The sequence below is a fragment of the Rhinolophus sinicus genome, chromosome 3 (genome assembly GCF_057876585.1).
Source record: "Rhinolophus sinicus isolate RSI-liver-muscle chromosome 3, RSI-T2T, whole genome shotgun sequence".
NCBI classification, from domain to species: Eukaryota; Metazoa; Chordata; class Mammalia; order Chiroptera; family Rhinolophidae; genus Rhinolophus; species Rhinolophus sinicus.
In genome coordinates, this window is record NC_142503.1 from 198,189,394 (window position 1) to 198,212,150 (window position 22,757).

Below are 22,757 nucleotides of genomic sequence, written 5' to 3' on the forward strand. Positions count from 1 at the left end.
TGTGTGGGCCCAGGGCTGGGTCCCTGCAGAACCATCTCTGCCCCGTGCCCCACTTGGGGACCATTCCTGAGTCTCCCTGCAGAAGGCTGATAATCAGGAAGATAATCCCTGTAGGAACTCAGTGCCCCTCCTCACCAAGACCCTCACGTGCCCCACCTGTGCCACCACTTTCCTGTGTGTCTCAGGAGGGTCTTTCTCTACTCCCCTTGACCTTGATCATCGCCTTGCTGATTGCATCCTTCGTGGCCCATCGGGAGCCCACTCTGGACCTTTCCCGAGGGGCAGGTGGATGTGACCAACTCACACCGCCAGTGCCTTCCCAGAGCCCACCTTGCCCCAGGTACATGCCCAACCTGCTCATCTAGTCTCAAACTACCCTGTGAGGGAGGTGTGCTCCACCCCATTTTACAGATGAGGAAACTGAGGTACATGGAGATCAAGGAATGGGACCCGTATGACGGCACACAGCCCAGTTGGGGTTCAACGCCGGGTCAACTGTTCTTCCGCACATTGAAATGACAAATCTTAGTGCAAACCGCAGTGCTTTAGACTTTTCACTGAACCGTCTCCCACACAGTGTGGTCAGACGACGCGCAGCCCTCGTCTCCCTGTGAGGCCAACCACAGCCAGGTTGATAGAGGCAGAGGTTGGCGTCTAAGAGGTGAAGTGACCTGTGCAGAGTCAAGGGCACTGGGGCTTGTGAGCCCACAGGACAGCCCATTCTACTTCTCGTTGGGCCCTTGAGCTTCTCCTTGGAGAAAAACAGTGCTGGGCACCCGGCTGGCATGGCTGTGACCCAGACGCGCCCCACACGCCCTTGGACAACCCGTCAGCTGACCTGTACAGCAGTGTCAGCAGCCAACACCATATACAAGGAGATGGGGACTCTGGATGTGCCACCATGGCCGCCAGGCTGTTGTGCCAAGCTCCTGGGGAAGACCGTGGGGGTACGTGCATATGTGTGCATGTGTACTGGCATAGGGGACTGTCACAGTGCTGGCGTGGGGGTCCACAGCCAGGAGGGTCACCCACTCAAGCCTGGACAACCCAACAGGGATGAAGGGAGTCCTCGAACTCGACATCTGCCCAGGTCCTGCTCTCCTCTGGCCTATGGATCAAGGTCATCCAATGGAGCCATCCCCCTCCCCTCCCTGTGGCCCTGGGTGACATGACTGCTTTACTGCTCCTTCCTGCTCAGAGACAGGAGACTAGAGATGCTGCAGGAAATGCTTCATCTCGCCTCATCTTATCAGGAGGCTGCAGCCCTGGTCCCAAGGCCCCCTCTCTCTGCCAAGACAGAACCATGTGCTGGGAGATGGCGGCACTGTGGCCTGGCGAGCCCTCGGCGGGTAAGCAGACCCAGGGGTGCCCAGGGCTGGGGCAAAGCAGGGCAACCTGGAAAGGTGGACAGAGTAGCTGCAGTTACTCCCGGGCCTTTGCATACACTGCCTCTCCTGCTCAGCAGATGTCCTTCCCTGCTCTTTGGTTCACCTCCTCCAGGAAGCCCTCCGTGACCTTCCACTGGGTCAGTGCCCTTTTCTCTATCCGCATCCCAGCCTCACAATGCAGGGGGTGCTCTTTCGGAACTGGCGCTGTGTCTGCTCCTCCTCATGGTCCCAGCACCTGACCCAGGGCTGAGCACATGTCAGGGCTTGATGGTCACGTGCTGGAGGTGTCCAAGGCCTCTGGGCAGGCTTTGTCAGGAAAGGCCCATTGGGAGGAGGACTAGGGACTCTGGGCCCCCGAGAGGAACAGAGAGAAACATCAGAGCTCTGGGTGTCTGAGGACGGTAGATGGAGCAGAGGCACTTGGGACAGTGGGCCACAGACCCTGTGCATTTCTCAATGCCCACTCTCAGCAGGTCATGGCCCACCGCCATCTGCACTGGTCCTCATCAGACCTGACTGCAGACAAAGAACCTGGGCCCGGAATAGCCACGTGACTTGAAGTGTCACATGTGAGTCAGGGCAGGCCAAACCCAGGGCGCCTGACCTCCCAGCTTGGGGCTCTGTCGACACCTTCCAGCCACAAGGGCTTGTGGAGATGGATAGATGATGTGTGGGCCTCCAAGAGCCCCGGCTGGGAGAGGGGATGTCAGGGGCAGGGAGCCCGGCATACAGAAATGCACAACCAACATCTTGTGAAACAATGACTTTGGGGGGTGACAGAGGAGGGCCTGCAGTGCCTGGTGATGGGAGAGGGAGTCCGGCCCCAGTGCAGCCCAGACCACTGGGCTGCCCACTCTGTCTCCATCAATGCCAGACCCCTTCAATCATCCCACTTCTGACACCCCACTCTCTTTCCAGCTCCTTCTCTCTGATGCTCACTCCTCAACACTAGTAGCTTCTCAAAGCCCCTTCTTCATAGGCAGTCACTCCCTCAAATACATCCCCATCTTTCTCTTCACTGGACTAACACTGGGGCCAAACCTACTGCAGTTAGGGCCACCTGTCCGTCAACTCACAGAGACAGCAGAACACCACATGGCTGAACCGACAGGCCTCATTTCTGCTCATCCGACAGAGGGGCTTGGGAGTTTCACTGCACTCTTGGTCTCTTCCCTCCCTCACCCGACTTCATGCAGTCTTTTCTCTGCTCATCCTCCCAACACCTCCTTCCTCATCCCCTCTCACAGCTGATGGCCTCACTTCCTTTTCTGCTGTGCCACACAAAGGGGACTTCCACAGATGCCACTACCAGGTCTACCCACCTGCCAGCTTCTGCCCAACACCCGGTGCCACCCGCCTGTCACTACAGACAAGCCGCCAGGCAGAACCCCAGGCATGGTTTCCCTTCACCAGGTTCTCCCTCTCTTCCGGATCATTCTCTCCGCATACGATCAGGCAGTTAGTTCTGCCATATTGACAAAAACGCTCCCTTGATGCTTCAGGTACCGCCCTGGTCTCTGCTCCGTGGAAATGTCTGTCTTCACTCCCATCCTGCCATGACCGATGCGCACCTGTCTCTCGTCGCCTCCATGTCACTAAACCTGCTTTGGTTGGGCCCTTCTCAGCTCTCACGTAACCTTAGCCTTCAGGAGCCAGTGACACAGCCGACCCCTCCCTCCTCCGGCAAACACCTCCTCCCCTGGCTGCCCTTCTCAGCCTCCTCTGTGGATGACCCCTCTCCCCACCTCCTACCACCAGTGGCTCCTGGGATCAGGCCTCCAGCCTCTTCCCTTCCCTGGGTACACTCACCCCATGGCAACCTCAGCCACAGATGCCATCGCTCTGCTGACGACCCCCAAGTTCATGTCATGCCTACCCCTGCTGTCCCGGTGGTGCCTGCAGGCAGCTCAGATCTGCAGGGCCCACGTGAACAGGGCTCACCCTCCCCAAATCCACAGACTTCCCTCTGCACCCCCGCCCCAGCACGGGGCCGTGACTGGAGGCATCCCCGACACCTTTCTCCCTCTTCCATTCTTCCAGGCCCGTAGCAAATCTCCCTGGCTCAGCCTCCATTTCTTCCAGGGCCGCCTGGGCCTGGCTGTTCTCATGGGACTGCTGCCCCATCTCTTAACTGGCTGGAGCCTGTCCTCCCCCAGAGGGGGCCTGTTGAAAGCCAAAGCAGATCCATTCCCCCTCCACTGCCCCTGTCCCCTGCCTCACTGGGTCAGTCCCAACATGTTCACACCTGAGGAGCAGGGGCCTCCCATCACTTCTGACCGCACCTCCACCTGCCCCGCCTCCAGCCACACTGAGCATGCTCCTGCCTTAGCACCTGCGGTTCCTGCTGCGTGGATCCCTGTCCCTGGGTATCCCGATGGCTGCTCCTCTGCTAACTCATTCAATGTTCAAGTGCAAGGCTCTTGGTGAGACCTTCCCTGAGGCTGGCACACAGGTGGGCCCAGTAAACATTTTTTGAATGAATGAAAAACACACAAGTGAGTGCATTTTACAGATGGGCAAATGGAGGCTTGGAGGGGGAAAGTGCCCACCCCTGGTCCACAGGCTGCACACCTGCTGAGGACCCACCCCAAACTCCCCTTTGCAGTGTTTGGTACTTTGGGCTTTTTCTGCCTCTGAGTTCTGGAGCTTTACAGTTTGGTTTGGTTTGTCTGGCCAGACCCAAAGAAGTTGCTTCTTCCTGTTTTCTGTTAAGACTGAACTCCCTGAAATGATCACAAGAGGGTGGAACTTGAATTTCAGATCAACAACCAGTAAGTGTTTAGTGTATGTCCCAAACATTGCATGGGATATACATTAAACAAGGATCCAGCTGTTTATCTGAAATTTAAATGTCACCGGGCATCCTGTACTTCATCTGGCAGCATGAGCAGGGAGGCAGAGGGGGCCCCGTGGAGCAGGCGCCCAGCACCTGCAGGAGGGGTCACTGTGCCGGTCTTGCGGGACAGCACTGTGACTGGCCATCTGTGCAGGGGACGCAGCCTGGGAAAAGGCCTGGAGGTGAAAACAGCCTGGTTGACGCCAGAGCCCAGGCTGGAGGGTGGGGGGAGCAGGAGGCCCAGGGTCTCGTCTTCCCTCTCGGACACCCCAGTGTCACTCCACAGCAGGACTGGCAGCAAGCGGGGCTTGGGGCTGTTCCTCTGGTGGGTGAGCCAGGACGGGGAGCCCTAAGGAGGCTGCCTCAGGAAGGGCGAGGTGAGCCACACAGTGGGCCCCACCCTGGAAGCCCTCTCAACCCTGGCTGCAGTGGGGCTCCTTGGGCACCTCAGCCCAGACCCCTTTTCCCTAGCGCCAGACCGGCACTGCTGGTTGTCACTCTCCTGTCTGTCTCCCCCTCTGGACTGGAAGGCCTGGAGGGCGGGACTATGCACACCGTGTCCTGGACCCCGCCCTTGCCCCAAGGCCATACCTGCCCTCCAGCTCCAGTGTTCAGGGATGTCAGAGGAGAGGACTTATGGTCCGCCCAACAGCAGATAGGGAGCTGCCTGCAAGGCTCCCAAATCACCCTCCCGGCACCTGCCATCCCTGCCCTGGGGCCCAGGTGAGAAGGGGCCCCATCCAACACTTTGATGATCAGGTTCATTACTGCCCACAAAGGAACCACGCTGGCTTCACTAATTTGAGCACCCCACCAGCCGCTCGCCACCGCAAACAGACACGGCACATGGTAATTGGATCGGCAGGAGGGCCTGTTTTCTGGAATTCTGGGATCATAAAGGTAATCAGGGCTGCAGGAGGCTCACTGGTGACCCTGGACTGTGGGGCGTGGGGTGGCCAGCCCCAACCCTGCGCTTTCTCCATGGCTCATGCCCTCGGTGGCTGGCTGGTCCCACCCCACCCTCAGTCACCAACCTACCCCGAACCTCCCACACCCATGAGAGAGAGTCCCAAGGTGAAAATGAGTCTGGGAGAAAAGGCCTGGAGCCATGGCTGGATTTCAGCGTCGGCCGGGCCGGAAGGAGGCACTGGGACAAAGAGGGAGGCTGCCTTTCTGGGCCTCAGTTTCCCCACCTGTAATGAAAGCCCAGAGGAGCACTTGTGACCATCATGACCTTTTCTGGAAGCTTTCCCTGACATCACCCCCATTCAATCACCCAGTGATGCTACTGTGTGCCATCGGCGTTTTCTTCATTGCATCCTCACCCAAGGCCTGACACTGGGAGCAGCCCATCGTCCAGATGAAGGAATCATGGCCTGGGGGTAAGGGCCTTTATCAAGGGCACCCGGCTAGGGACCACTGGAGCCAGCATGAGGACAGCCGCCCTTCTCCAGGGCGGCCACTCCAAGTGTCACCACTGGTCCCCCAGCCCTGGCCGTCACCCCTCGTGCCAGGGCACAGGACACAGAGGTACAAACCCTGCCCCGCAGAGCACCCCCACACTGTTGGGCTGAGGCCTCAGGAGCCCAGAAGACTTCGTCTCAGGGACTGCTGCATTCTCCCAACAAGCATTTGTGGACCCCTAAACCTGCCCTATCTCCATCTTCTCCGTCTCAGGTAGCAGCAACTCCATCAAAGCAGACACTTTGGCGCTGCCCCTGACCCTGGAGCCCTGAGGCCCCACGAGCCCCTCAGCCTTGGTGGGCCCCTCGAGGGGCTCGACTCTCAGCTTGTTGTGGAGGTGAAGGGAGAATGTCCGGGAGAGGGCTGGGCACGGTGCCTGGTACAAAGTGGAGGCCCAGAAATGGCAGTCAGGGTTGGTTTTCTGCCTGTGATGGACGGGGTAGCCTGGCACGTTGAGAAACAGGCTCACGGCACATCCTTGCTCTAAAATACCCAGCCACCACCAGGACCAGTGATGAGCCCTCCCAAGGGAAAGTGCAGACAATCTGGGGCTGAGCTGAGCTGGCCCCTGCCCCTGACTCTGAAATGCTCTCACAGTCCTAATGCAATTCGCAATCCTTGCAATCCGGGGCTGCTGGTCACATCCCCTGCCCCACCTTGCTGGGTCCTCTCTTTCACAATGGGAATAATGTTACCTGCCCAGCAGTTGGGGAAACAGGGCCTGGGCAAAATGATATCATCTGAGAGAGGGGCAGGCAGTTAGTAGCCAGAACTGGCCCATACATACTGTGTTTCCCCAAAAATAAGACCTAGCCGGACAATCAGCTCTAATGTGTCTTTTGGAGCAAAAATTAATATAAGACCCAGTCTTATTTTACTATAAGATAAGGCCGGGTCTTATCTAATATAATATAAGACTAGGTTTTATATTAATGTTTGCTCCAAAAGACGCAGTAGAGCTGATTGTCCAGCTAGGTCTTATTTTCTGGGAGACAAGGTATTAACTATGTGCCGAGCTCCATGCTAATGATGTAATGCTCAGAACACTTTCTAAGGTAGGTGATGTCATTACTATTCTCATTTTACTGGTGCGGGAACTGAGAATCAGAGAGATTCTGAAATTTACCCAAGGCCACACTGCCGTAAGTGTCAGAGCTGGGATTCAAAGCCAGGTGAAGCTATAGCTGTAATCACATACTTCATCAGGGAGCCTCTGCAGAAGAGTGAGGACTCAGATGGGTTGTGGGGACCAGAGAATTTGAAGGGCAGGTCAGAAGCAGATAAGAGAGAACAATTCCTGTGGAGTGTCCCTTTGTAAGGCCCTGACTCCCAGAGGGAGAAATCAAAGGGAGGTAGTCATTCACACCTTAGTGAGAATTAGTCCGTCAACCACTAGGATCCATTTTAGAAGTGGGTGAGAGCCTTGAAGGACCACAGTTAGGGAGGTGGGCCTGCTGGGGATAGAGTGGCGGACACATGAGGTAGGCAGGTTAGGCCAAATCTCTCCACTGGAGGCTCTCACAACTCTCAGGGCTTCTCAGTAGGTACCTTTTAAAAAAACAAAAACAAAAACACCATTCTCTGAGGACTGAAGGAGGGGGTGGGGGACACGAGTGTTCCCCAACACTCCCTTTCCTGCAGGGCAGAATGGGGAGTCGCCCTCTTGGGCATCATGAAGGGTGGAGAAAAAGCTGTCCCCTGCCTTCTTCTTCTTCACCATTCGCCACAGTTCAGTGATTTCAAAAGCACTTATTGAGCACCTACTAGGTGCCAATTCTAAGCATTGGGGATCACCAATGGGCTGCTGTTCTGGGGGGAGACAGATGATAAAGAAGATAAATAAATAAATAAAATAAATCTTGAGTCAGGTGGAGATCAAGGTGTCAGAGAAAATCAAAGCAGGAAAGGGGGAGGTAGGGGAGGGCGTTATAACTGTAAACAGAGTGAGTTGATCAGGAAAGCTCCCCACCCTACCCCCACCACCACAGATAACAATGAGAAAGATGTAAAAGGAAGGGAGGCTGAAGTCAGATGGATATCTGGGGAAGAATTTTCAGGCAGAAGGAAACAGCATGTGCAAAGGCCCTGGGGCAGGAGTCTGTCTGCTATGTTAGATGACAGCAAGGAGGCCTGGTAGCTAGAGGGGAACAGGCAAAGGGAGAGTCATGGGAGATGAGAAAGATGATTTTACATTTGTAAGGTGACCTGATAACCGTCTGTCTCTAGCTCTAGGACATCAGCCTGGAGTTCCCCATAGTACCTTCCAAAATAGAGAACACTCTGGCATGGCTCAGACCTAACAAATATCAGTCATACAAACGAATCAGAGTATGGGCAGGAACATTTGGTGTCCATGTGCAAAAAAAAAAAAAAAAAAAAAAAAAGCCCAACCTCAAACCATACACAAAAATCAATCTCAAGTGAATTGAAAGCCAGTAACTTCGTGACATCAGAAGAGTTTCTTAAACAAGACACAACAATCTTTAGTCAAAAAGTAAAAGCCTAAAACATTCAACAGATTAAAAGTAAGAATTTCTGTTCATCAGAGGACCATTAAAGAGTGAGAAGCCAGCAAGAAGAGGGAGGGGTATTTGCCACACGGGTAACTGACGAGGACTATCTGAAGAACTCCTATAGATCCATAGGACAACTTCATGGCACAACGCACACAGACCCCACAGAAGAGGAAACCCTAGTGGGCAGTAATCCAGGGAAGTGTAAGAAACAGCACCACGCCCACCACCTGACAGTGCCAAGTGCTGGGAGGCTGTGGAGACACAGGAACTCCACGTACTGCTGAGAGGGGGACGGGCAGAAGCACCCAGGACAGTGTGGCCTTATCTCCTAAAGGTGACCGAACGCATGCCCTATGGCCCAGCAGTTCTGCTCTGGGGTACAGCCCCAGAAATGCAGCTCCTGTTCCCCAGATCACCTGGATGGGACCTTCATTCTCAGTGGTCCAAGCTGGAAGCTGCCCAGATGTCCATCCATGAATAAACAGACTGAAGTAACTTCACCCACAAATGCTGTTCCCCAAGACAGCCAGCCATGGACAGCCCCACGCACTACCAATGAGGACTCTTGCAAACACGATGTTTTGATGAAAAGAGCCAGGCTGAAACCCACGGCTGAAAGACTCCACGTATGTGAGGTTCTAGACCAAGCAAGTAAACTGTGTCGGCTAGGTATGCTGTCATAGGCGGCCAAACTGTGATGAAACAAGACTGTTTCTCACAAAAGTCAGGATACTGGAGATCTGGAGGGGGGGGGGCTGTGATTGGGGAAGGGTCTTGGGGGGGCACTGGAGGGATGGCAGCATTCAATCTGACCTGGGTGGTTGTCATTGAGTAGCCGTCCTAAACTTCACAGATCTTGGTTACTTTTTCTGGATGCTTGTCACAGTTCACAACTTTGAAAACATTCTATTTTGGGGGGAGGGGTGGACTCGTTCCGGGAATAGCTTTGGGTCTCCTGGGCACCTTCTGAGTCCCAGGCTCCATGCAATGCGCCTGACCCGCTTTCCTGCACAACAGAGGAGGGGATGCTGCTTACCCAGAGGAAGCTTTCCCACAGGCAGGAAGCAGACAAAGGGGCCCTGCGGGGGGTGAGGGCAGAGGGACCCGCACGGAGAAGGGGATTAGCTTGGGGATTAGAGGAGCAGCTGGCTCTGCACACATCTGCAAATATTTGAGTATCATTGGAAGAGTTTTTCAAGTAGTCAGAGGCAGGATACTGAGTGAGTCAGGGGCAGGGGGCAGAGGGCAGAGGGCAGTTAATAGACCAGAGCAGAGGTGGCCAGACTTGGGGGAGCTCTACTGTGCGCCTGTCCTTGCCAGGTGCTAGCGCTGGAGAAATCTAGGGGTCAGACCCAGGCTGTGCTCAAAATAGAGAGGACAGAGGACACGACGCGTGACACTACAGGTAACAAGGAGAGCCCCAAGGACCTCCACTCCCACCCCTCACCTGTCTCCCTAAACACATTCTGCTTCCTCAGGCCCCTGGGTCTTTGCACCTCTTGGAAGCCCCATCCTGTCTGTTCTCCTTGCAAACTCCTATTCTTCCTTCAAGCCTGGGCTTAAGTGTCCCTGCTTCCAGGAGGCCCACCCTGATTCCCCAGGCCAGTGTCCCCACTGGGATCCCTGGGAAGATCTGTTGATGGACCTGTGTCCCTGCTCTGAAGGGCTGGCCTGGGTCTTACTATGTCTCAGCATCCCACGTGGAACTTGGTACACAGAGGGTGAATGAGTCCACCTGGGGGTCAGGGGTAAGGGGGGGGTCACAAAAGCCACAGAAAAAAGGTGACAGGGAGGACAAATAGTTTGTCATGTGGACAAGAAGGCATGTGGAAGGGCATTCTGGTAGAAGGAACAGCACGGGCAAAGGCAGAGAGGTTGTTAGGAACTCAGAAGGGGGGCTGCCATGTGGGGTGGGTGCTGAGGAGCTGGGGCCGGGAGAGCACAGCCACATACCTGCCCACAGAGGGAGCCGCTGAGGGTCAAAATGGCATAATCTTTTGCTCCTTCACAAAGTATTTACTGGACCCTCCCATGAGCCCAGATGGGGGAGGGGTGGGTGGGGTAAAGGGCCTGCCCTCTCAGTTCAGATCCCAGGCCCTGCCTGTGATGTGCAGAAATCGCACTCTAGGGCCAGGAGGCAGGACCAGGGCACAGGACCCCCCAGGACCCTTTTCCTGGGACCATCGATGTGTCTTCTGCTTTGGGGACCTGCAGTGCTGATGCCCCCAAAGTGAACCTCTGCCTAGGGCCCCTGCTATGGTTCAGGTCCCACATGGGGGACGTCAGCCACAGTAGCTCACTCATGTCGTCCTCCCAACAGCCCTGCACGGTGAGGTAGTTAGGACCTCCACTTTACAGATGGGGAAACTGAGTCCCAGGGAGGGTCAGGACTTGGCCAGACAAGTCCTGATGGTACTAAAACCCAAGCCCTGTGACCCTCCCCATGGGAGGCCATGTTGACCAATTTCCCCTGCATGTCTCTGGGCCTTTTGGTTCTGACCCCTGGCACAGACCCCTACAGGGGCAGCCCTCTCACTGGCCAGGAAGGAATGGTCTGGAAAGGCCCTTGAGGCAGTTCTGAGAACACTAATGGGGTGAGATGGGGAGGAAGGCAGAACCCCTCTTCCCCCCCATTCTGGAGGCTATGCTGAGTCCTGCCAGCTCCGGAATTCTGCCTTGGCAGAAAGGACATGTGGCTCAATTCAGCCCAGAAGCCCAGGCCCTGGCCACTGCCACCAACCTTCAGGACTCAGCCCAGGGCAGCCCTCAGCCCAGCCAGCAGAGAGATGATACCTTGTGCCTTCAGCAGCTCAGGCAGTAGATTTGCCACCTGGCTTACCTGTCCACCTGGCTCACCCACCCACCTGTGTCCCCAACCAGGCTGAGCCATGTCTCTGTTCCTATTACCCTGAGCACAAAGATGGGTGCTCAAGAGCTTTGTCTGGGCATGGAGAGAGAGAGAGAGAGAGAGAGAGAGAGAGAACCATAGAGGAGACACCCCCCCCCAGGCTGGTCTCAGGGCACCCCATGAATATTATCTTTTTCTCAAGTCTTAGCTGTCCCCTCCCCAGAGGGAGCCCGACCCTGGTGGGGGTACTGGTGAGATGACGGCCAATGTGGGGTACCTGGGAGGCCCCTGGCCTGGGTTCAGGCCTGAGCTCATCTGTGTGCCTAGAGGCAGGGCTGCTGTTCTCTGGACCTGGACCACGACGAGGTGGGTCTGGCTGACAGACATCAGGTTTGGGGTCTGAGCGCCTGCAACCAACAGGCCGGACCCCTCCTACCAGCCCAGGACAAACGGGTCCTGGCCCTGTGGGACCCACAAGGGAAGGCTGCACTCCAGCTCAGTGGCCAGGAGATGGCCCTGCTCTGGTGTCCACTCCGGGGTCTCTGTGTGAGCCCACCTGTCCCCAGGCTCCCACCTGGACATTTCCAAGTGACTCCTCCGTAGCACTAAGAGTCAGCTGGGGATGCCCTGGCTCCTGTCCCCTAGACCCAGGGACCTGCTCTGGGACAAGCCTGGGTTCTACTGGGGCCTTGCCCCTTGGGGGAATGGGCGGACCTGCCACCTAGAGTCCTCTACACCGGTGCCAATTCTGGCTTCGGGAGGAGGGGAGAGGGTGCAAGAGACCCTCCAGCCCGGGTGGATGGTGCTGAAACCCAGCAGCCAGAGCTGGGCCTGCTGCCCACACAACGCCTCGGCTCAGACTCCGGAAGGAAAACACAGAAGGGGTGTTCCCAAAGTGGGGGTCAGGGTAGCCAAGGGAAGTCTCAGAGGAAGTCGTGAATATTCAAATCGGCTGATCCCCGGCCTGCCGCGAAGGGCCGTGAAGGGAGCCCGGGGGAGTCCACAAGGGCTCAAAGTTGAGCACCAGGAGGGAGACCGCGGGGGACACTCCCCAGACGCCGTCGCGGGATTCCCCCAAAATGGCTCCAAGACGCCAATGCCTTGGCCAGCCGCGAGGACTCCATCCTCCACCCCCGCCCCCACGAGGCGTAAACTTAAAAGCTCAGAACCAGGCAACTGTCAGCTGGGGGTGGGGGGACAAGCCGGCGCTGGGGACCGGTGCGTAACAGCAGGAGTGGAAACCCGGAGGGTCCCGGGAGACAATCGAGAGTCCAGAGGAGGGCACGCGGGGCCGCGGAGGCCCGGCTGGGCCCTGGTGGCGCACCCCCTCCCCCAGCCGCAGCGGCCCCGGTCCGGCCGAGGAGCCCCCGGCGCGGGGCTCCCTGTTGTCTCACCGCGCACACACGCACCACACTCAGCACCCCGGTCGGGGCAGCCCCGCCGCAGGCGGCCCGGGAGATGCGCTCCGGCACATCCCTCTCCCCTCGCCCTTCAGCGCCCCCACCCTGACCCGGCCCGCGAGCCGCGGCACGGAAGACGCTCCACTCACCTGAGTTTCTCCATGTCTGCGGCAGAGGCCTGCGAGAAACCAAACGAGAGGGTCAGCAGGCAGGAGGCGTGCGCTCCGTGGCCGCGCCGGGCGGAGCCGGGCACCGCGCGGGCACAGGCGGGCGCGGCGGCGGGGCACCCCCGCGTGGCTCGCTTGGTGGGAAGCCCGGCCCGCGCGCCCCCAGCCTCCCACCCCCGGCCGCGGTCCCTGGGACTCAGTGGGTGCGCGGGGCCGCCGCCGAGTAACAGGTGAGCCCGTCCGGGCCGCCGCGCTCCCTGGCACCTAGTTACGCCCCCCGAGAGGGAGGAAGGGGCTGGCTCCGGTACTCGGGATGGCACGGCCCGGGGCGATCCCGAGCTCGCCCGAAGGAGGGGGACCCGGCTTGGTCCCGTTAACTCTCCCGTGGCCGTGGCACCCGCTGCTCTCCCCCGCCCCCGCCCCGCCCGTTAACCCTTCCAGCCCCGGGCTCCCTCCCGGAGGAAGCCGAGTCCCGGAATCTCAGAATCTCCAAGTGAGAGAATGTTCGGATCCGGGAATTGGGGGCCATACGATTGCAGAACCCGACACACACAATCCGAGGGTGATGGCATTCGGGACCTCAGACTCCTCAATCGGGGACCCTGCTGCCCTCAAATTCTGGGGTTCTGGGCCTGGCCCGCCCCTCCCGGGCCCGAGGGATTAACCCTTGCCCGCCCGGCTCGCCGGTGGGGCTCCCTGCCGGGCTTGCGCAGACCCGCCCGCGCGCGGCTTGGAGACCCTCCCCGCCCAGCCCCGCTCAGCGGGACAGCCCCTCTGCGCGCCCGGCGGGGGGACCCACCGTTGCCGTTAACCCTGCGGGCGCCAGCGACCGACGGGGACCGAGAGCGGCCCGGGCGGCATCGCACTTCCTGCGTGGAGCGGGGGGCGCGGGGCGGGCTCTCCATCACTCTGGAGAAGCCGTTCCCGGGGGCTTTCCCTCGTCTTTCCGTGCCATGATTGGCATTAAAGGGGGACGGGGTGCTGAGCCCAGAGACTACGCGACACACCTGGGAAGACTGATGACTGCCCATCCCGGCCCCTCGTGCGGGGCGCCGTGGCCGCGTCCGCCGCCGGGAGCGCGCTCCGCTCGGGTCCGGGCCCCACGCCGCCTCCCCCACCGCCCCGCCGGGCGAGGGCGCAGCCCCGCGGTCAGCGCCGGGCTGGGAGGCCCACGCCACCAACTCCCCGGTTGCCCGGGCAGGCCTTCCCGGGACTCCCCTGGCCTCAGTTTCCTCACCTGCAAGCTGGGGTTGGGGGTAGGGGGAGGCGGAAGGAAGCGCTCTGCTGCCCTTTCAGCACCGCGGACTAAGAAGGGGCCGGGTGGGGGAAGGAATTTCAGAAGAAAGGATCCCCAAGGGGCCCAGACTGGCGCCAGACACAATCCCGGACACTCTGAAAGTTGTCTGAGACCGCGAGCCTGGACCCCTCTGTGCGCCTTCCTCCCCCCAAGAAAAAGAGTTGGCTGTTCAGCCAAAGCCTCCCCCAAACCCCCTATGTACCCCAGGCCCACCTTTCCCACGTCCCCATCACGGTGCTCAGCACACTAGATCCCAGCATACAGCAGGCGCTCAATAAACACGGACAATGCATGCCTGGATCCTACAGCACCGTGGCGTATCTTTTCCTGCCTCTTCCCTTCAGGCTGTGAGTTCCCGGCAGGAGCCCTGTCCCTTCTCCAGGGCCCCCCCAGCGCCCAGCAGGCCTGGCCTCCCCCGGCCTGCACGCAGGGTGGGAGGAGCCGTCAGTTCCGAGGGTCAGCCCCAAACAGGTTCAGACCCAGCCCAAAAGTACAAGTGCTGGTTCCCACGGAGGGATCCTCGCTCATTCATTCGTTCTGGGCTAAGCTCTTGGGCTGCGGCAGAGGCAGCAAAGGAGGTGAGCCCAGCCTCCAGGGGCTAATGGTTGAGCAATGAAACCCCATTACAGTCCTGGGTGTCCACCCTCAGCAGAATGGCAAAAATAATAATGACACCTCCACCCACCACCCCTTGCACGTCATAGCACTGTCCGCTGGCTGCGCAGGGCAGCGCTAGCAGGGCAGCAGGCAGTCCCATTCTGCTGAGAAGGAAAGCAAAGCTCAGGAAGAGGAGCCCAGCTGGGCCTGGACCCCAGTCCTGAGGCCTTGCGCACCCAACGGCGGGGACGTCCCTCATGGCTCCAGTTACCTCAATCACTCACAGTGAATGATTTGCCAAGGAGTTTGTCTAAAATTAATAAGATTGTATTAAAATTTAATTTTAAAAATCTAGCATTAATTATTTATATTGAATGTTTCGGCTCTTCTAAAAGGCCTGTCTGGGAATTTCTCCCCTAAGAAGGGACTCTAAGAGAGGCTGCTAAGTTGCCCTGGTGGCAGAGGGGAAAGGGTGGGAAGGGTAGGTTACAGGGAAGGGAAGGGGGTCCCTGCCCTGATACCCAGGCAGCCCCTCCCTTCACTTTGTTATTTCAGAAGCTTGGTTCTGATCCTACCAAGACTCTCAAATTCTCCCCAGACCCCTGCCGTCACATTAAAGGCCACCTCCTCCAGGCAGCCCTCCAGGGAGACCCAGCAGAGTTGTCGGGTTAAGGCCCCACGGCCACATGTGCACTCGCGAGCAGGGCCTGTCTTTCCTAGATGTGTTCTTGGGCCGGCCCAGCATGTCACCCAGGTGGGTGGGCAGCATGCACAAAGCTCTGGATGTGTGCTGGTGAGCAGACCGGGCTGTGAGTGTGGTCAGGGAGCAGGCAGAGCAGTGAGGCTGGCCCTCTGGGGTGCACTGTGCCTTGGGCAACAGTCTTGGTGTTGGGGCCAAAGCCCTATGTTCAAGTCTTCACTCTGCCATTCGTAAACACAAGATTTGGGGATGTTCCCAAAATGCACTTATGGATGAGGAAACGAAGGCCAGAGCACAGAACGGCTTGCTCCAAGTGCCCTAAGGCTGCTGAGGGGGACCTGGTGGGCTGGGCAGAGGAGCCTGGGGGCACTGCCGGGGTCTCAGGCCAGAGGTGGTGCCTCTGCTATAGGACGACGGCAGGGGCAGGTGGGGACCATGAGAATGGGGCACCTGTGGGATGTCCAGGGTCTCCCGCGTGAGATGATGGGGCAGGAAAATACCCTCAGGGCCCCTCGGGTCCATCCAGGGACCCAGAGGCAGGTAGGACCCTGTGCTGTCCTGACACAGGCGGAACACAGGTGGACACTGGGTGTTCTGAGGGGCAGTCCATCCCGGCTCTGGGCATTGCTGTCCAGTCCTCCCCACACTCACGGCCCAACGCCTCTTCCTACAACACTTCATTACTGTCTGCCCTAAACTCCCCCCTTGGCCCCTCCAGGTGGTCTAGCCCCTTGGGGTGGCCCAGCCTAGAAGTCACCTTTACTTCCCAACAATATCACATGAGTCCTACTTATTGGCCAAACTGGACTGTGCCACGCGTCCCAGCCTCAGCCCAGCTGCTATCTCCCCCTCAGTGTCTTTGCCCACGCTGCTCCCCTCCCCAGACAATGCCTGCCCTGTCCCACACACTAAGCTCCACGGCCCCACTGCCACCTGCTTCCTTATTCCCTGTGGGACTCTAAGATTCAGGAGGGCCACCCGGGTCAGAAAGAGGCCCACCCACCCTTTAGTCCACCTGTGCTGTTCCCAGCAGCCTTCAGCCCAGTTACAGAACTTAATCCCATTTAATCCTCACAGAGACTTGAGAGGTGGGTACTATAACACCCGTTTTACAGATGCAAAAACAGACTCCAAGAGGAAAACCTCTGCAGCTTGCATGCATAGTGTGATTTGGGGCCAGGGCTCCTGTCCATCCTCCCAGGGGTACCTGGGTCCAGCAACTGACTTACACCGTAGGTGTTCCCTAGAAGTGATAGATGGCAGCAACTCGGTGCCACCAGTCAGGTCTCAGGGAGGGGTTGCTAAGTCCTGATACGGCCCTGCCTAACTTGCTGGCCCCCGCCTCTCACTTGGCACACACCTGTCACACTGGCCCCCTGGTTGGTCCCAAGCTCACCCAGCTCACTCCTGCCTCAGGGCCTTGGCACAGCTTCCCGCCACCTGAATGTTCTGCCCCAGATCTTTGCCTGGCTGGGCCTTCCTTCTCTGACCACCCATCTGAAGCACCCTCTCCCCCAGCAAATGACTTCTTATCATACCCTATCTCTTTGCGCTCACCCTCGCTGGTCATTTGCCTGTCCGCACCTGCCCCACTGCACTATAAATGATGCCCTGACAGCCCCGGGCCTGGCACAGAGGCCTCCAATGGCAGGGGCAGGTGGTAACGGCTGAATGAGTGCAGTTGCTCTCAATCCCCAGGCAGAGGCATCTTTACTCCACCCCGGGGAGCAGCCTACCCACTCTCACAGCCCCCAGCGTTTGCACACCACCCTGCACCATGCCTCAAAGCCCGCCCCCACGCTGGAGGGCACCTGAGCCTGACTGGTACCCAGAGCCCTGCCCAGGGAACACCCCTCTGTGGATGCGGGGCCATCCCACTCTGGCCCCCACGAGTGGGCATGTGAATTCTCTACTGGACTATCTGCCCATCCTCCCCCCAAACTCTGCGGTTCCCAAAACTGTTGAAAAAAGGAAGCGAGTCCAGGTCTGGTGGGAAGGGGGGCTGCTGGGTGCCGAGGGTCATACCTAAGACATAGAGGTCCTGGGTTCTGCTCCCAGTTCAGACTCCAAATGGCCCAGTGATCCTGGGCCAGTCCTGCTCTCCCTCAGGGCTGGGGGCTAGATTCCCCAGCTCTAACCCCAGTTTGCCCCTTATCCTGGTCCTCTACACCCAACTCAAGGGAAAGAAACAAGCCAAAGAATATGGAGGAGAGAGATGAGGGCTGGGGTGAGGGACAAATCGCAGATGTGGCTAAGTCAGGGGCCACCCACCTCCCACTGACAGCTACTTGAGCCTCCTATGCCACTGTGTGAACTCAGGCAAGGCTCTTAACCACTCTGAGCTCAATTCCTCATCTAGGGAGGATGGAAAATCTTCAAAGTGAGTGACAAGGTGGCTATGTGTGTAAGGGACTGTCTCAGGAACAGGACTTCTAAAGGGCTGTGGTCACTCCAGAAAGCCAGCCTTTTAATGTAATCACCTGGGTGGGCACCTTTCTAAGATATTTACACCACTCCTGGCCTTCTTGCATTCATTCAACAAACATTTACTGTGTGCTCTCTTCTAGAGGGCTCAGCAGTGAACAAACTAAAGGAAATTCTCTGCTCTCACAATGCTGACTGTCTCGAGGAGACAGATCACATGAGACATCAGTGAAGTGTCCCTCTGCCCCAGTGTTTGCTGGGATACTCTGCTGAGGAGGGGAGGGCTGGGGCTGGGCTGGGGTTGCCACTGTCAACAGGGAAGTCAAGATGAAACGTGAGCAGACTGGGGAGCTGGTGGGAGGAGCAGGCCCTGGGGCTGAGGTGTCTGGTGAGTTTGGGGAGTACCCAGTCACCAGCGGGGAGCAGGGGCCAGTTGGGGGGGCCTCATGGGCCATTGTCAGAACTTTGGCTTCTATCTTGAGTGAATCAGAAGGCTCCACAGGCTGAACAGCGGAGTATCCATCGTGCTGCTGAGTGGAAGACGCACCGAGGGCTGAGTGCAGGGCCTCCCTGAAAAGTCCAGCTGGAGGCACCTGCACAAATCCAGGTGAGAGGGGACCAGGGTGGAGGTAGGAGAGGTTCAGATGCTCTGACAGACTAGAGGTGGGTGCAGAAGAAAGAATTGCCAAAGATGACACCGAGAGTTTTGGCCTGAGCAGCTGGGAGGGGGTGGGGAGATCAGAGCTCATGTGCAGAGGTGTCTATTAGATGTCCAGTGGGGACATCAACGGGGGGGTGGAAATGTGAGTTCAGAGGAGGGCCCAGGAGGTGTGAATCTGGGAGTGGTCAGCATAGAGACAGCACTTAAAGCCACAACACTGGATGAGATGCCAAGGCAGTGAGTGACGAGGGGAGGGGCTCTTCCCAGGTGGGGGTTCAGGGAGGGGCAGACTGAAAAGGAGCAGGACTGGAGGTAGCAGCAAAGCGGGTGTTTCCAAGAGCAGCGAGGGACTGGCAGTGTCACATACTGTGTCATGCATGGGTGAGAAGTTGTCCTCGTGTCCCTCACATCACCCACAAGGTTAGCCCGAGCTAGGCACACAGTGGGTCATCCACCGATACCATAGTGGCAATACCAGGGTGAGTCGCCAGGCTCTCCGTGCGTGACCAACGGGAGAGGGGTGAGCACTTGCCCAATGTCACTCAGCAAGTTCAGGACTGAACACAGGCCCTGGTGCAAGAATGTCCTTCCCCTTGGGGTTCTAATGGGCCTGGGTCCATGGGCTGAGGGGTGCCCCTGTGCCACTCCCGGCTTGAGCTCCGTGCTTGCCTGGTTCTGCGTGGCCCCTGTAGGTTCCAGCGGTGTGTGTTTGCAACTGGCCTAGGCTGGCGACTGCAAACGGCCTCCTGAGCTAAATCTGGCCCACCAGCGTGTTGTATTTGGCCTGCAAGAGCTTTTTAAAATTTTTTAAACATTTGAGCCAACATTTAAAAATTGGGAGAGTTTACATTTTAAAATTTGTATTTTTGGCTTCTACTGAAATTTTTGGGAGATCTGGCAACTCCTGCCCACATTCCCACGTGGAAACAGTTGGGGAGCGCGGAAGAAGCTACCCCTCCAGAGGCGAGAGAGGCACCGTCTAATACCTAAGCTTGTCCTACAGATGGGGAAACTGATGCCCGGAGGGTGGGGGGACTTGTCGAGGTCACTCAGGGGGAAAGCCCCTCGGACAGAACCTAATGGCCGTTCTGAGAACTGCCAGGCCTGGCATTGGGGGACCTGTCACAAGCCCCACCAAGGCTGCTTCAGAGCGCCCAGTTTGCCTGCCCTTCCAAGACCCCGGCCCTGTCACTCCTGCTTTCCTCTGACCCTTTTGTTCTCAGAAAACGGCTGACTTGAGTCATTCACACTACAGTATGATTGAGCCTTGGTTCCAGGTCCGTGGACAGTGACAGCTGGAGGTCCCAGAGACCTTCTGCGGAGGCTTCTTGATGACTAGACAATGAAGGGGAGGACCAGGGTCACCCATGGCCACTCAGCCAGATGAGGCTGAAACAGGACAGAAATCCAGAGCCCATCTGTGGTTTGTGGCTTTCTCCCTGAAGTGGTTAACGGTGACACTCCAGGCACTGCCCTCAACAAAGGGCGTTCAGCTGGACGGCCAGACACAGGGGTCTGCCCTGCTTCCCCAAAGCTTCCCCTCCACCCTGGGAACTGTTCTGGGGACACAGGCTTGTCAGGCCAGGAGGGCAGGAGGCATGCAGGAGAGGGAGGGGCTGTCCTCTCCCAGTGACTGAATTCCCATGATCTCTAAGCTCCCCCACACACAGGAAGACCCGGAGGGGGGCGTGGCTTGCTCAGCTGTGGGAGCCTCCTGGTCTATAAAATGGGCCTGATACCAGTCTCTCTCTCACTGGCTTGTTTTGAGTATTTGCTGTGAGGCTGGAGCTGAGGGGGCCCAGAGTAGGTGCCCTCCATATGACATAGTCCTGGGCGTGGACCTGGGGTAGGACCTCCTGTTTCAAGGAGCCACTGCCAGCTCCTTGGAAAGGATACTCCCAGCTGGGCCCCAGCACAGAGCCTCACACCCCCTGTACCCACTGCTGGGCCTGACGGTCCCCAAGGTCCTATGCTGCCTGGCAGCCCTGAGAGACATGTTGAAGGAGCCTTGAGGCAGAATCCTCCAGAGGCCTGGGCATCATGGAGCTCCCCCGGGGCCCAGCAGTCCCCAGAGTGAGGTCTGTGTGCTGCGCAGAGCCCAGAGCGGCAGAGGCAGGGGTCCCAGATTGCCAGGCCCTCGTGGAGGAGGCCAGGGACACAATGTTTATTGGGTTCCTGCCACTGCTTTCCCCGCGACAAGGCAAAGGAAAAATCATGCCCCTTATATGCCTTTTCATGGCTTGGGCGATCGAGGCCCAGAGGGGGTGGGTGACCTGCCCAAGATCACACAGCAGGCGACAAACAGGTCCTTGAGCTGAGTCCACCTCCAGCCGAGAACTCCTAGGGGTGCACTGAGGCTTGTGATCAAGAATTAGAACAACGCTAGCAAACACTCAGCAAGTATCAGCTGTTGCTCCCACCCAGGATTTTCTTTTTAAAACAACCTATCCCATAGGAAAGCCATTCTGGAGGGTACCTGGTCAAGATCCCCAAAAATCTGGCCTTGCAGCCCCCACCTCAGTCTTGTGCTGAGGGAAGTTGGGACGGGGGTATGGGGATGGAAGCAATGTCCTCAACAGTCCATAGGACCCACCCTGGTCCCAGGGGATACAGACGTTTTGGGGGACAGAAGGTCAGTAGCAAGAGTGGGGTACTGCCATCCTGACGCTCTGCACAACTCCCCCCCCCTCCCCAGCTAAGGTATCATGGAGTCTTCCTTGCTGAGGCCAGAGTGTAGAGCGGGTGCTGAGATGCTGAGAGAGCCCTGCACTTAGATCTAAAGACCTCAGTCCAAGGCCAAGTCCACGTGACCTGAGGCGAGTGGCAGCCCCTCAGAGCCTCAGTTTCCAACCCCATGAAATGAGGGCAGCTATGAAGGACACGGACCCACCTTCCTGCTTGACAAGACTATGGCATCCTACCTCACGTGTCTGAGGTTCAAAAATTCAAAGGGATAATATGAAATCCCATGGGAAACCGCCAAAAGCTCTGCCAATGAGCAGTGACATTGTTATCACTAGTCACGCACACTCAATCCTACTTACCTGCCCAAAGCCAGAATTTCACATTAAAGATTCATTCTTTTGGCACTTAGGTCTTTCCTGTCATACATATTACAAAAGGGGTGAGATCTGGGAACTCAGAGGGGATCAGCCCGACTTGTGGGGAAATGGCACATGGAGAGGGCAGGGGAGGGGCACGGCCGACCTCTGCCGGCTACCTGCTGGGGGATGACCTGGGCCGAGACTCACCCGGCTTGGAGGCTGCCAGGAGGCAGCGTGGCCTCCTCGCTTGCCGCTGCCCATGTGAGGCTCACTGCTCTCCACCGCCTGGCCGGGCCCCACTCTGCCTGCAGCCTCCCCTGCCGCTTCTGAGGACAGCTGGGGGCTCAGGGCCAGGGTCTTCTCTGGGGCTGCAGCTCCTGTGAGGGGCTCCTGGGCAAAGCCTGGACCTCGCTCACCAGGAGAGGGCTCTGGGCTTTGGCCTCTGGGCCCCCAGAAGGCTTCCAGGGTCCTGGGGTCCAGCACCCGCACAGTGACCTCATCCAGGAACCTAGAAAAAGGCAGCCTGGCCTCCTGTCGTCGGTCCAGGTAGGCCAGGGGGCCAGTGGCAGGCCTGCAGCCCATGCTTAGGGGCTCTGGGGTGGACGGCAGGCCAGGCGATGCCCGTTTCACCTCGTGGCCAGCCCACGCTGCCCAGCTGGAGCAAGATGTCTGGCCCTCGGGGATCCGACCTGGGCTGGGGCTCAGTGTGCAGCTTGGTGGGTCCTCTCGGCATGCTCCCTTCCTGGGGGCTTCAGCCCTGGGCTCCATGAGGACGCCACAGCCACCCTGCCTGGGGCTGCCTGGGTCAGGGCCCCGGGCCTGGGGTCTGGTCCCCGAAAGCATCCTCCTTAGTCGGTCCAAGGTCCAGCCTCTCCAAGTGCCTCACTGACCCATTTCTCTCCTCCCACAGCGCTGGGCTCACTACGCCCTCTCGGGGCGTCAGGGCACTCAGCCCTCACTGGCCAGAGTGATCAGCCAAATGCCCGCCTGCCCATCGATCCAGAGAGCATGGGGCAGGGGGGCCTCCCGCCCCCTAAATTGATTCTCACTAAATGGGAGCTGGGCTTCCGGGCTTAGAAAGTGCTGGAAAGGACAAGATCATGTCCTGGGCTCTGTGTCTGCCTGGGGAGGAAGCCCATACTGAATTAGCACCTGCTGAGTACAGGGAGGGGCCCTGGGTTGGCTCTGGGTGCAGGGACAGGGAGAAGCAGGCCATACAAAGATCCCGTGACAACCTCCACAACAGGGTGAGCAGAGGACCTGAAGGAGGGAAATTAAACTACATCTGTCTGGCAAACGCAAGGCTGTGGTGAAGACTGCCGGTTGCCCACTGTTCTCCCAGGCTTCCTTAGTAAAGAACCCTCATGTTATTCTAGCTAAAAAAACTGCATTTCCCAGGCTACTTTGCAGTCAGG

General features: G+C 58.1%; 1 protein-coding gene across 10 annotated transcripts in view; it reads right to left on the bottom strand.

Annotated features, from left to right (window-relative positions):
* The window catches only part of BEGAIN (brain enriched guanylate kinase associated), a 45,471-nt gene that overhangs the window by 15,550 nt on the left and 7,164 nt on the right, over nt 1-22,757 (bottom strand). For 3 of the 10 annotated variants that reach the window (XM_074326924.2, XM_019747267.3, XM_019747264.3), the window contains exon 2: nt 12,602-12,630. The exons of 2 other annotated variants lie outside the window; for them this stretch is intronic. In XM_074326924.2, the coding sequence (XP_074183025.2) occupies nt 12,602-12,630 (29 nt within the window). Of the gene's footprint in view, nt 1-12,601; nt 12,631-13,418; nt 13,552-13,626; nt 13,733-14,129; nt 14,540-22,757 lie in introns of those variants that run through there. 5 more of the 10 variants (XM_019747268.3, XM_088797494.1, XM_019747266.3 and 2 more) reach the window with 4 other exon arrangements.